We start from the raw sequence: 14307 nt of genomic DNA on the forward strand, positions 1-14307 counted from the left end.
TACATTTTAAAACATGTTTGATCGAACTATAAGTAGCCAATATAAACAGGTTTTTCACCACCTTTAAGAAACGTGTTCAGATGTTTGTTTGTTTGTTTTTAAATTTCGTGCAAAGTTAAACGAGGACTCTCTGCGTTAGCCGTCCCTAATTTAGCACTGTAAGGCTAGAAGGAAGGCAGCTAGTCATCACCACCCACCACCACCTTTTTACCAACAAATAGGATTGACCGTCACGTTATAGCACCCCATGGCATAAAGGGCGAGCATATTTGGTGTGACGGGAATTCGAATCCGTGACCATAGGATTACGAGTCGAGCGACGTGACTACCTGGACATACCTGGCCAACATACCAAGAAACCAAAATGCCTATTTATTTTCTGCAAACGTGTTTGACTGTACAAGATGAAAAACAATAACCAGGTTATTTTTTCAATGTACCAGTGTACCAAAATACATGGTTATTTTGGTGAAACTTGGTATTTCATTGGAAAATAAATAACCAAAGTGATGCTGTTTGTTTATTACTACATAATAAACCAAGAAAAACAATTTGTAAGTTTGTTTAATTAAACTTTGTTTATAACTGTGCAGCCAGTTGTTATTTTATTTAAAGTTGATAATTCAGTTACGCGTTTTCACGATCTATAGGACATAACTTCAATTTTATAACCTTTGACCTTTTTAAGTAAGCGCCAGAAAGAAAAATTTTTACGTTCTACTTTGTTCATTCTATTTGGCAATCAGTAGTTTAATGGAAAACTTAAAGGTAAAAATTTAGGTTTCTATTGGATGTCACATCGGGGATAGGCCACTGTATAGAGATGTTGTTAACAATGAATGAGCACCTTTGTTCTGGTGCATCGGCGATAAGTTTAAAGAATTACGACACAAAATCTGAGGTTCGATTCCCTTGGACAGACAACAGGTCGCTCATTATGTGGTTTTGCACTGAAAAAGTAACAACAATCATTCTACTTGAGCGCCACCTAGTGAGAACAAGTAAAACCTAAAATATCTGCTATGATGAATTTGGTTAGCAGCAAGAAATAACTTACATGAAACCACACAACAACGATCATCACTGTTACTTGAGTAAGGAAACACGTTATATAAAAGCCAGTGCGTGTCACGGCACTTTTGATTTGTTGAAAAAGGATGAATCATACAAACCAGAATACATTTGTCCAGGTTGAACAGTTCGATTCTGTCTGCCCATTACGATTTTAGTGGATGAAACCCTATGTGTTCTGAATGTTTGCATAATAACTTTAAAGTAAATACGTGGTGTGGGATCACCTAGAGCTAAGTACATAAAATTTATTATGAAAGTAAAATTATTGATTCAATTTTAAACTGCAATTATTTTTGTCTCTCATATCACTAATGTTTTAAATGACCGCTTTAATCAATGGAGACTCTAAATTAAGAAATCGATAAATATTTTTCCAGTTTTATTGTCTTTAATTGTTATTTACTATTTTTAGTTCATAGACTAACAGCAATATTAAGTTATACTTTTGTTGCTAAGTAACATGTCATAGAAGTCGTTGTTGGAACGAAGTGCTACCAGAACACAGTGGTTTATCTGTATATTAGAAATTATTATTCTAACTAATTTTCACAATAATTATTATATGAGCACGGTATAAACCCATTTCATAAATGATTTCAATTTTATTGGCTCACACAGGAATTTTACCCACGTTTTACTACTTCGACGGTCGGGCATGACCAGGTACTAAGAGCGCTAGACCCGTTATCCGAGGGTCGCGGGTCGAATCCCCGTCATACCAAACATGCTCGTTCTTTCAGCAGCGGGACGTTATAATGTTGTGGTCAATCCTGCTATTCGTTGGTAAAAGAGTAGTCCAGGAGTTGGCGGTAGGTGGTGATGACTAGATGCCTTCCAGCTCTTCTTGCACTGCAATTATGGACGGCTAGCGCAGATAGCCGTCGTATCTTCGCGAAATTCAAAACAAACCAACTGCATCGACTGCACATTTCTGCCTCTTTGTTGGTCATTTTATTTCGCAAATCTATTTGTTTCAGTTATGGTTAAAGTATACCATAAGGTAGAAGTGGTAATATGTGCCCTGTCACTTTTGATAGGTTATAAGCTAGTCCTAATATGATAATAGGTAGGAAAACAACGTAAGAAAGTAATGTATTGATAGAGAAACACACTTTAAGAGAAGAAGTTAATGTTGTGTTGAAACGTGTAATATATTCCTCCATCAATAACACTTTAACTGATGCTTATAAACGATTGTTCGCTTACCTGTTATGAATCGTTACTACTGTTATGAGTTTGTAATTCATATCAATAATATCTATTACAAAAACATATACCTTTCTCTTTCAAGATCACTAAACCCACTCTCACAATCAGAAAAATATCCCTCGTAGAGACACGCTAAGTTTATAGACGTACAATGTTAAAATCCCAGGTTCGATTCCCTGAAGTAGACACAGCAGCTGACTCAATGTGGTTTTTCTCTAAAACAAACAAACGACTGTAAAAGTACAACTAAAACAATATGCTATTAGTTTTTGGTTAATGACTTTGCACTTAACTGATAAGTCAATAGGTTTCATATTCAGACTTTTCTAGATCTAAGAATAAATCTAATATTGTGTACAAGCTATCGTGAATGAAACACTGGAATATACTGCATTAGACACAAGATAACTGATTTCTCTTCAACTAAGATAAGACAAAACTAACGTCGTATTTAACATAAAGTAACTTTTAGTAAAGGAATGAGAACAAACATGTGACAGCTGTTCATAGCCCGGCATGGCTAAGTGGTTAATGCACTCGACTCGTAATCTGAGGGTCGCGAGCTCGAATTCCTGTTACACCAAATATGCTTGCCCTTTCAGCTGTGGGGCGTTATACGTGACGGTAAATCCCACTATTTGTTTGGTAAGTAAAACTGTAGCCCAAGAGTTGTCGTTGGGTTGTGATGACTAGCTGCCTTCATTCTAGTCTTATACTGCAAACTTGAGAACGGCTACTGAAGATAGCTCTCGTGTAGCTTTGCGCGAAATTGAAACATACAAATCTACATTTCTCTGAAAATGCGATTGGAACACAGTAGCCCTGCGGAAGAACAAATTAAACAGACAAACCGAGACAAAGAATTGTCAATATTTTGTAATTTGTAAGAGAAGATCCTGGAACAAAAATGTTTTACCTTTAGAGTTGTGGTTCGAGCTACGCGGGAAGTGATATCTCTAATATTCGTTGTAACAAGTAAGAGAAACCAATCACATCCCTCGTTATTTATTCATTATGTGTTTGACGTCAGAGTTACAAAAAAACGGTTTAAACTGATTGGTCCAGTCTAGCAGAGGAGTTTTGGTGTTATACAAAAGGCCTGATGGGCAATGACTTGCTAGACGAAAAGCAGACCTGAAATTCTAAGTTTACTCTCCTTTGCTTTGAAATCCGTGATGAGCAATTTCAAAGAAACTTAAAACACATCCTTAGTCTAAACACGAATTTGAACACGAAATTAAATTCAATTGTTTTACTCTACAAACGAGAGACACGCCAGATGTTTGGAATTACAAGAAACTACACATAGAGAAACTAAATAATAAAACCCGAGAAGGATCTGTAAAGAAGTGAAATAAGTTTAGAAATGTTTAATCTGTCTTAAGTATATTCGAGCTTATTTTTTTCTCGGAGTTGTGATTAGTTGCTGAAAAATAACTGTTAATATTTAACGCGTGTGTTCGATTTTTATTGTTGTCTTATAAAAATAAGACATTGCATTGCGAGTCGAGTGCCTTAACCCACCTGTCCATGCCGGGCCGTGAAATTATGAATAAGTTAAAGTTTATAGCAGTATAAGAGGAAATATATTAATTTTGGTCAGAAGAAATTCGAATGTGTTTTGGTGTGATCACATGTTTGCAGTTCGTGCAAATGACCCTATAAACTGATCTACCCTTTCAAAGTTATAAGGGGCTTGAATGTATAAATTATCCACAAGAACCCTCGATTTACTGATATAAAGTTAAAAATTAGATTATATACTAAAACTCAGCAGTTTTAGTACTAACAAAACATATCATTAATAAATGTTTCAGCGTGAGAGGAAATAAATACTCTAACATGAACATTTATCCAGTTTGCTTCCATCATGTTCAAGAGCCGCACAATGAACTATTTCTTCTGTGCCAGCCTCGAGTGGCGAAACCTGGGTTACACTTGTCGCTGTTGGAGAGGAGGTAATTGTTATTGAGATTTTGTGGCACTCAACTACACCTGGAACGTTCGTAAACATCTGACATCTTTGTGTCCGGAGGCCAGGTGGTCAAGGCACTCGACTCGTAATCCGAGGGTCGCGGGTTCGAATCTCCGTCGCACCGAACGTTCTCACCCTTTCAGCCGCGGGGGCATTATAATGTTCGATCAATTCCACACTATTCGTTGGTAAAAGACTCACCCAAGAGTTGGCGTTGGGTGGTGATGACTAGCTACCTTCCCTCTATTCATACACTGCTAAATTAGGGACGGCTAGCGCACATAGCACTCGTGTAGCTTTGCGCGAAATAAAAAAAAAACAACAAAGTGACGTAATAACAATTAATTTTAAAGAAACTTCCTCTTGTCGACAATGGTGTAAAACTCAGTAACAAAGGGATGGAAGTCTTCTTGCGAACGAGGTTGGATGGATCTTAAATTGATTTTTAAGAACACTACGTATCTGGTTATTATTATGTCAAATCTAAATAACGCGAGTATTTGTAATAAAATAACGAACACTTTTATTTCGTTGTGTCACTTGAAAATATTTGTGATGCCCCTCGTTTTTAACTTCACAACAAGACTCCTAAAATGACCCTCGTTTTAGAACTTTACCGGTGACTTCTCTGGGGAAAAAAATTCAATTCAAGTTTGAATGTTTGTAACGATTTTTTTTTTCATCTTGTTTCCACTCGGAAGCTAAAATAATATTGTCTCATAAGTCAGTCCTTCCCAAAGTAAGAAATAAAAACCTAACGGGTCTTGTTCTGCCAGTGTCTGGCTGGAGCCCTGCAGTTCCATGAGCTTGGCAGTATGGATTGTGGAGATTTGGAATTACAGTAATCGAAATTTCAAGTTGATCAATGACTGTAACCTGTTATTATAGGCGTGGCGAAAGTAGTTGGACAAGCGTCAATGCCTGTCTTAATCTTGCTTGTTATATATATATATATCTTCAAATCATAGACAGAAAGAAACTGTAAATAACAAAAAAATACCGCAACTCCCACATATCTTAATACAGGAAGTGAGGGTATATGTTCCTGGTTTTATTTTACGTCGATGACAAGAAAGTCTTGTCTAACACCAGCTGTAACCATGTTATCAGCAATCTGGACTTCAAGTGAAAGTTTTAGAATCATTGTGGTGGTTATTTTTAAAAAATCGCCATTATAAGTTATCACCAAAATAGCAGCATAAGAAAGTTCCATTGTTACTATAGTGATATTATGATTAGACGAAAGATGTATCGTGTAGGTTATTACAACCATTAAGCTGCACGAATTGTTAGCGGTTACTGTGTTGTTACTATAGCGATATTATGATTAGACGAAGACGTCTGATATGGGTTATCAAAGGTGTACGTATATGTTAGCGGTATACGGATAAAAATTAATATTATTAGTGAAATACATATTATAATTAATAAAGGTATTAGTCACATACGAACAACGAATGAATTATGAGGAATATAGGTTAGTTATTAAAATTACATACAATATAAAAACGGCCCAGAGTACCAGACAGGTGGCTAAATGTAAATTATGTAGGATATTAATATCTCATATTAAAACGTATATGTGAAAATGGAATTTTCTAGACAATTGACCATGCATTATCTTGGGTTGCCCGTAATAAGATGAAGATATTTTTAAAAATCGGTATGTATAATGTGGTACCGCGCCCTCTAGCTGCCACACCCCTTAACAAATGTTTGTTTTATCTCCAATCTATTAATATGAATTAATATTAATAAACACAAGGTCGTGTGTATAAATTGACATCTCTATGATTTTGTTTCAAGTTAGGTTTTTTTTTCTCTGTTTCAACACATTTTTGTTATTTATATTTTTGAAAATATTGAATTAGAAAGTGTAATTACTTCAACCTAACTTCTGTTTCCGTAGTAAATAAACATTCACTGACAAGAAGCTGAAACTAACATGAAGTTATTCCATTGAATATTGTGTTACAAAGTTTCAATAACTGTTATTGACTATTGTGTCATACGGTTTCAACGAATATTATTTCCGACTACAAAACTCGTTTTGAAACGGAGTAATATTTCTAACAGAAATTTCATGATTACTCACCTTCATCTAACAGAATCATTTCTGGTGTTACATGTGTTTTAAACTACCATGTACTTTTGACAGCGAACTTATATGCTATAAAACCGGGTTGGCTTTAAGCTGATGAATCCGGTTGTGCAATTAGGCCTGATGATAACCAAAATTAAACCTTCACATTTTATTTGTCCACCAATATGTACTTGCAGCTAAGAATGATGTAAAACTTATCCTAGCGTCGTAGTTGAACTTCTAAGTATTGTATTAATATTAACTTCAATCTTGTAAAATAACTAAGACAGAGAGTCATTGTGACTTTTATCTACCTATCTGTCACTGTTCTCTATTTATGTAGGTGGGACCAGAGTACGAGACAGTTTATTCAACCATCTTACACGACGATGGGTTGGAAGTGTCTTGTCTCAGCTTACGTTTTTTGATAAGACACGACCACTTTACCAATGGAAACATGAGGCTAAAGTGTGAAGCCAGCATACCTCGCGTGCGATACACAATGAGTGACGAGACGTTAGTTTTCAGCGAACTGCAGCATGTGTCGGGACTACACATCTCGAGAAAATCTGAGTAAAGGTAGGAACCTAATATCAGAGAACATTTTGATCAAGGAAACACTGGTTATGGTGTTTAAAAGCATGGTTAGTAGTGTTGTGGCAGGTATTATGGTCAGCAGTGGTGTGCCATCCGTTATGGTTAGTAGTGCTGTGGCAGGCATTATGGTCAGCAGTGGCGTAGCATCCGTTATGGCTGGCAGTGCTTGTGGCAGGTATTATGGTCCGCAGTGGCGCAGCATCCGTTCATGGTTAGCAGTGTTGTGGCAGGCATTATGGTCAGCAGTGGCGCAGCAACCGTTATGGTTAGCAGTGTTGTGGCAGGCACATGGTCAGTCGTGGCGTAGCATCCGTCATGATCAGCAGTGTTGTGGCAGGCATTATGGTCAGCAACGGCATAGCATCCGTCATGGTTAGCAGCGTCAGGCAGGCATCATGGTCGCAGCGGCGCAGCAACCCTCATGGTCGGCGGCGCCTGTGGCAGGCATCATGCATCAGCAGCGGCGCAGCATCTGTCATAGCTGGCAGCGCTGCGGGCAGGCATCATGCATCAGCAGTGGCGCAGCATCCGTCATGGTCAGCAGCGTCTGTGGCAGGCATCATGGTCAGCAGCGGCGCAGCAACCGTCATGGTTAGCAGCGTCAGGCAGGCATTATGCATTCCAGCAGCGGCGCAGCATCCGTCATGGTTAGCAGCGTCGGTGGCAGGCATTATGGTCAGCAGTGGCGCAGCATCCGTCATGGCTGGCATACATGTTGGTTACAGGCATTATGCATCAGCAGCGGCGTAGCATCCGTTCATGGTCAGCAGCGTCAGGTGGCAGGCATCATGGTCAGCAGCGGCGCAGCATCCGTCATGGCTGGCAGCGTCAGTGGCAGGCACATGGTCAGCAGCGGCGCAGCATCCGATACGATCAGCAGCGCTTGTGGCAGGCACATGGCATTCAGCAACCGGCGCAGCATCCGTCATGGTTAGCAGCGCGTCGGTGGCAGGCACATGCAATCAGCAGCGGCGCAGCATCCGTCATGACTGGCAGCGCTTGGTGGCAGGCATTATGGTCCGCACCGGCGCAGCATCCGTCATGGTCAGCAGCGTGGCAGGCAGGCATTTACATCCGCAGCGGCGCAGCATCTGTCATAGCTGGCAGTGCGGTGGCAGGCATCATATCCAGCAGCGGCGCAGCATCCGTCATGGTCAGCAGCGTCGGTGGCAGGCACATGCATCCAGCAGCGGCGCAGCATCCGTCATGGTCAGCAGCGTGGCAGGCACTATGGCATCCGCAGCGGCGCAGCATCCGTTTTCATCATGGCAGCGTTGGTGGCAGGCATAATATGCATCCAGCACCGGCGCAGCATCCGTTATGGTCTGGCACTGGTGCGACAGGCATTGGCGGTCAGCAGCGGCGCAGCATCCGTTTATGGTCAGCAGTGCTGGTGGCAGGCATCATGGTCAGCAGCGGCGCAGCATCCGTCATGGTCTGGCAGCGCGGATGCGGCAGGCATTATGCACCGCAGCGGCGCAGCATCCGATTACGACTGGCAGCGCTGCGGCAGGCATTATATCCAGCACTGGCGCAGCAACCCATCATGGTTAGCAGCGCTGCAGGCAGGCATCATGGTCCGCAGCGGCGCGGCATCCGTCATGACTGGCAGCGCTGCGGCAGGCATATCCGCAGCGGCGCAGCATCCGTTATGACTAGCAGCGCTGTGGCAGGCATCATGCATTCCGCAGCGGCGCAGCAACCGTCATGGTCATAGCGTCGCGATGAGCAGGCATCGCTATCAGCAGCGGCGCAGCATCCGTCATGGTCGGCAGCGTCATGATGGCAGGCATCATATCCGCAACCGGCGTAGCATCCGTTTACGGTCACCAGAGCCGGTGGCAGGCACATGCATGCAGCGGCGCAGCATCTTTTCATAGCTGGCAGCGTCATGGCAGGCACATGCATCAGCAGCGGCGCAGCATCCGTCATGGTTAGCAGCGCTCGGGCAGGCACTGGCATCCGCAGTGGCGCAGCATCCGTCATGGTCAGGCAGCGTGAGGCAGGCAATATGGTCAGCAGCGGCGCAGCATCCGATTACGACTGGCAGCGTCAGGCAGGCATTACATGGTCAGCAGCGGCGCAGCAACCCGTCATGGTTAGCAGCAGCGTCATGGGCAGGCACATTACGGTCAGCAGCGGCGCAGCATCCGTCATGGTCAGGCAGCGCTCGCGTGGCAGGCATCATGCATCAGCAGCGGCGCAGCATCCGTCATGACTGGCAGCGTCGCGGCAGGCATTATCCGCAGCAGCAGCAATCCGTCATGGTTAGCAGCGTGTCAGGCAGGCAATACATCCGCAGCGGCGCAGCATCCGTCATGGTCAGCAGCGTCGGTGGCAGGCATTATGTCCCGCAGTGGCGCAGCATCCGTCATGGTCAGCAGCGTCATGGCAGGCACTGCATGGCACATCATAATCAGCAGCGGCGCAGCATCCGTCATGGTCAGCAGCGTCGGTGGCAGGCACATCCGCAGCGGCGCAGCATCCGTCATGCGTTAGCAGCGTCGGTGGCAGGCATATACGATCAGCAGCCCTGCGATAGGCACCGCCCGCAGCGGCGCAGCACCAGTCATGCACCAGCAGCGTCAGGTGACAGGCACATCAATCGCAGCAGCGGCGCAGCATCCGTCATGGTCGGCAGCGTTGCGGCAGGCATCATGGTCCAGCAGCGGCGCGGCAATCAGTCATGGTTAGCAGCGTCAGATTGGCATTACGCATCAGCAGCGGCGCAGCATCCGTCATGGTCAGCAGCGTCATGGCAGGCATCATTAATCAGCAGCGGCGCAGCATCCGTCATGGTCGGCAGCGTCAGTGACAGGCATCATGGTCCAGCAGCGGCGTAGCATCCGTTATGACTGGCAGCGTTGGCAGGCACATGGCCCGCAGCGGCGCAGCAACCCGTCATGGTTGGCAGCAGCGTTGGCAGGCATCATGGCCGCAGTGGCGTGGCATCCGTCATGACTGGCAGCGTCGGCGGCAGGCACATGCATCCGCAGCGGCGCAGCAACCGTCATGGTTGGCGGCGCTGCGGGCAGGCATTACATGATCAGCAGTGGCGCAGCATCCGTCATGGTTAGCAGTGTCGGTGGCAGGCATTATTATCAGCGGCGGTGCAGCAACCGTCATGGTTTGAGCAGCGTCGTGGCAGGCACATATCAGCAGCGGCGCAGCATCCGTCATGGTTAGCAGCGTTGGTGGCAGGCATTATGCATCAGCAACGGCGCAGCATCCGTCATGGTCAGCAGTGCTCAGTGACAGGCACATCCGCCCGCAGCGGCGTTGCAAACCGTCATGGCTGGCAGCGTCAGTGACAGGCACATGGTCCAGCAGCGGCGTGGCATCCGGTTATGGTTAGCAGCGTCGGTGGCAGGCACATGCATCCGCAGCGGCGCTCAAACCGTCATGGTTAGCAGCGTCAGCGGCAGGCATTGCATCAGCAGTCAGTGCGGCATCCGTTATGGTCAGCAGTGTCAGCGATTGCAGGCATCATGCATCAGCAGCGGTGCGGCATCCGTCATGGTTAGCAGCGGTCATGGCAGGCACATACCGCAGCGGCGCAGCATCCCCATGGTCAGGCAGCGCGGTGGCAGGCATTACATCAGCAGCGGCGCAGCATCCGTCATGGTCGGCAGCGGTACTGCGACAGGCATCATGACCAGCAGCGGCGCAGCATCCGTCATGGTTAGCAGCGTCTGTGGCAGGCATTACGCATCCGCAGCAGTGGCGCAGCATCCGTCATGCGTCATGGCAGCGTCTGCAGGCATTATGCACATATGCAGCAGCGGCGTAGCATCCGATACGACTGGCAGCGCTTGTGGCAGGCACATTACGTACCGCAGTGGCGCAGCAACCGTTCATGGTCAGCGGCGCTGGTGGCAGGCATTCATGCATCAGCAGCGGCGCAGCATCCGTTTACCGGCAGAGCCTGTGACAGGCACATGCATCAGCAGCGGCGTAGCATCCGTTACGCGGAGCAATGGCAGCGTTTGCGGCAGGCATTATGGTCAGCAGTGGCGCAGCAACCGTCATGGCTTACTTGGCGGCGTTGCGGCAGGCATCATGCTATCAGCAGCGGCGCAGCATCCGTCATGGTCAGCAGTGCTGCGGCAGGCACGCATCAGCGGCGGCGCAGCATCCGTCACGGTTAGCAGCGTCGCGGCAGGCACATCGTCAGTGATGGCGTACAGCGTCCACATGGCAGTGCGTTACGACAGGCACAGTGCACCGCAGTGGCGCGGCATCCGTCGCTGGTTAGGCAGCGTTGTGGCAGGCACATGCATCGCAGCGGCGTTGCAACCGTCATGGTTAGCAGCAGTTGTGGCAGGCATATCATATCCGCAGCGGCGTGGCATCCGTCATGGTAGGCAGCGTTTGCAGGCACATGGTTAACGGCAGCAGCGTCAGACATGGCACATCCGCCCGCAGCGGCGCAGCATCCGTCATGACTGGCAGCGTTGCGGCAGGCACATGGTCCGCAGCGGCGTAGCAACCGTCACGGCTGGGGCAGCGTCGGTGGCAGGCACATACCCAGCAGCGGTGCAGCATCCGTCATGACTGGCAGAAGTCTGTGACAGGCATTGGCATCCAGCAGCGGCGCAGCATCCGTCATGGTCAGCAGCGTCGGCAGGCATTATGCATCAGCAGCGGCGCAGCATCCGTCATGGTTGGCAGCAGTGTGGCAGGCATCATGGTCGCAGCAGCGGCAGCGTCCGTCATGGCTGGCACGCTGTGGCAGGCATTCATCAGCAGCGGCGCAGCATCCGTCATGGTTAGCAGGGTCATGGCAGGCATTACGGACCCAGCAGCGGCGCAGCATCCGTTACGATCATGGCGTTGGCAGGCATATTACATCAGCAGCGGCGCAGCATCCGTCATGATCGCAGCGTCCTGGCAGGCACATGGCATTCCGCAGCGGCGCAGCAACCCGTCATGGTTTCAGCAGCGTTGTGGCAGGCGTTACATTCAGCAGTGGCGCGGCATCCGTCATGGTTAGCAGCGGTTGCGGCAGGTCTTACATTCCGCAGCGGCGCAGCATCCGTTATGGCTGGCAGCGTCAGGCAGGTATCATGCATCAGCAGCGGCGCAGCATCCGTTCATGGTTAGCAGCAGCTCGGTGGCAGGCATTACGCATCAGCAGCGGCGCAGCATCCGTCATGGTTGGCTGGCTGCGGCAGGCATCATAATCAGCAACCGGCGCAGCATCCGTCATGGTTAGCAGCGCTTGCGGCAGGCACATCATGCATCAGCAGCGGCGCAGCATCTGGTTTCATAGCCTGGCAGCGCCGGTGGCAGGCATCATGGTATCGCAGCGGCGCAGCATCCGTTTCATGGTCAGCAGCTGCTGTGGCAGGCATATATGGTCCAGCAGCGGCGCAGCATCCGTCATGGTCAGCAGCGTACAGGTGGCAGGCACATGCATCCAGCAGCGGCGCAGCATCCGTCATGGCTCGGCAGTGTCGCGTGGCAGGCATTATGCATCCAGCAACCGGCGCAGCATCCGTCATGGTCGGTACTGTTTGCGATTAGGCACTACGCATCAGCAGCGGCGCAGCATCCGTTCATGGTTAGCAGCGTCAGCGGCAGGCAATTACGGATCGCAGCGGCGCAGCATCCGTTTGCTGCATTGGCAGTGTCAGTGATTGCGGCATTGCATTCCCACGCAGCGGCGCAGCATCCGATACGACTGGCAGCGTTGTGGCAGGCACATGGTCCAGCAGCGGCGCAGCAACCCATCATGGTCAGCAGCGCTGGTGGCAGGCATCATGGTCAGCAGCGGTGGCATCCGTTACATGACTGGCGCGTGCAGGTACATGGCGTCAGCAGCGGCGTGCAGCATCCGTCATGATTCAGCAGCAGCCCAGCGGCAGGCATTCATGGTCCGCAGCGGCGCAGCATCCGTCATGGTCTGGCAGCGCTCGGACAGGCACATGGTCAGCAGCGGCGCAGCATCCGTCATGGTTGCAGCGCTCAGTGCAGGCACTGGCTATTATCGCAGTGGCGTAGCATCCGTCATGGCGTTGGCAGCGCGGCGGATTGCATGACTGGCATTGCCGGTAATATCGCCAGCACCGGCGCAGCATCCGTTGGCTGTCACCAGATTGCGGCAGGCATTACGATCAGCAGTGGCGCAGCATCTAATTCATAGCTGGCAGCGCTTGCAGGCAGGCATCATATCAGCGGCGGCGCAGCATCCGTTGGCGGTTAGCAGCGTCAGGCGGCAGGCATCATTCAGTCAGCAGCGGCGTAGCATCCGTTTACGGTTAGCATGGCGTGGTACGCATGGCGCATCCGCAGCGGCGGCGTAGCATCCCTCATGGTCAGCAGTGTCGGTGGCGGCAGGCAATATGCACCGCAGCAGCGGCGCAGCATCCGTTATGGCTGGCAGTACTGCTGCGATAGGCACATGGTCAGCAACGGTGCAGCATCCGTCATGGTTAGGCAGTGTTGCGGCAGGCAGGCATCATTGGCAGCAGCGGCGCAGCATCCGTCATTGGTACTGGCAGCGCCCGGTGACAGGCACATGCATCCGCAGCGGCGCAGCATCCGATACGATGGCAGCGGCTGGGCAGGCATCATTAATACCGCAGCGGCGCAGCAACCGTCATGGTCAGCAGCAGGCTGCGGCAGGTACAATCGCAGGTACATCGTAACAGGCGCAGCATCCCGTTGTCATGGCAGTGCGGTGTGCAGGCATCATGCACCAGCAGCGGCGCAGCATCCGTCATGACTGGCAGCGTTGCGGCAGGCACATGTCCAGCAGCGGCGCAGCAACCGTCATGGTTGGCAGCGTCGCGGCAGGCACGTGGTCAGCAGCGGCGCAGCATCCGTTATGGTTAGCAGCGCTGTGGCAGGCATCATGGCATCCAGCAGCGGCGCAGCATCCGTCATGGTGGTTGGCGCGTGCGCGGCAGGCACATGCATCAGCAGTGGCGCAGCATCCGTTTCATGGTTGAAGCAGTGCCGTGGCAGGCATTAATATTACAACAGCGGCGCAGCATCCGTCATGGTTAGCAGCAGTGGCGGCAGGCATCATTTCACCAGCAGTGCCGGTGATTGCAGGCACATCGCCCGCAGCGGCGCAGCATCCGGTCATGTTAAGGCAGCGTGTCGCAATACAGGCATCATGCATCCGCAGTGGCGCAAGCATCCGTTATGGTCGGCGTTTGCGGCAGGCACATATCAGCAGTGGCGCGGCATCCGTTACGGTTAGCAGCGTCGTGTGGCAGGCACATAGCATCAGCAGCGGCGCGGCGTCCGTTCATGGTTAGCAGCGCTGCGGTGCAGCCATGGTCCGCAGTGGCGTAAACCGTTTCATGGTTTAGCAGCGCTTGGCAGGCAGGCACTATGGTCAGCAGTCAGCGGCATCCGT

At 49.2% G+C, this 14307-nt stretch overlaps 1 protein-coding gene across 1 annotated transcript in view; it reads left to right on the forward strand.

Moving 5' to 3' along the window:
* Positions 1 to 14307, forward strand: part of LOC143231742 (cell adhesion molecule 3-like) — a 202847-nt gene that overhangs the window by 171166 nt on the left and 17374 nt on the right. Inside the window, exon 7 of the mRNA XM_076466365.1 lies at positions 6685 to 6920. Within this exon, the coding sequence (XP_076322480.1) occupies positions 6685 to 6918 (234 nt within the window). The 3' untranslated portion in view covers positions 6919 to 6920. The remainder of the gene's footprint in view (positions 1 to 6684; positions 6921 to 14307) is intronic.

The sequence above is a fragment of the Tachypleus tridentatus genome, chromosome 11 (genome assembly GCF_004210375.1).
Source record: "Tachypleus tridentatus isolate NWPU-2018 chromosome 11, ASM421037v1, whole genome shotgun sequence".
Lineage (NCBI taxonomy): Eukaryota > Metazoa > Arthropoda > Merostomata > Xiphosura > Limulidae > Tachypleus > Tachypleus tridentatus.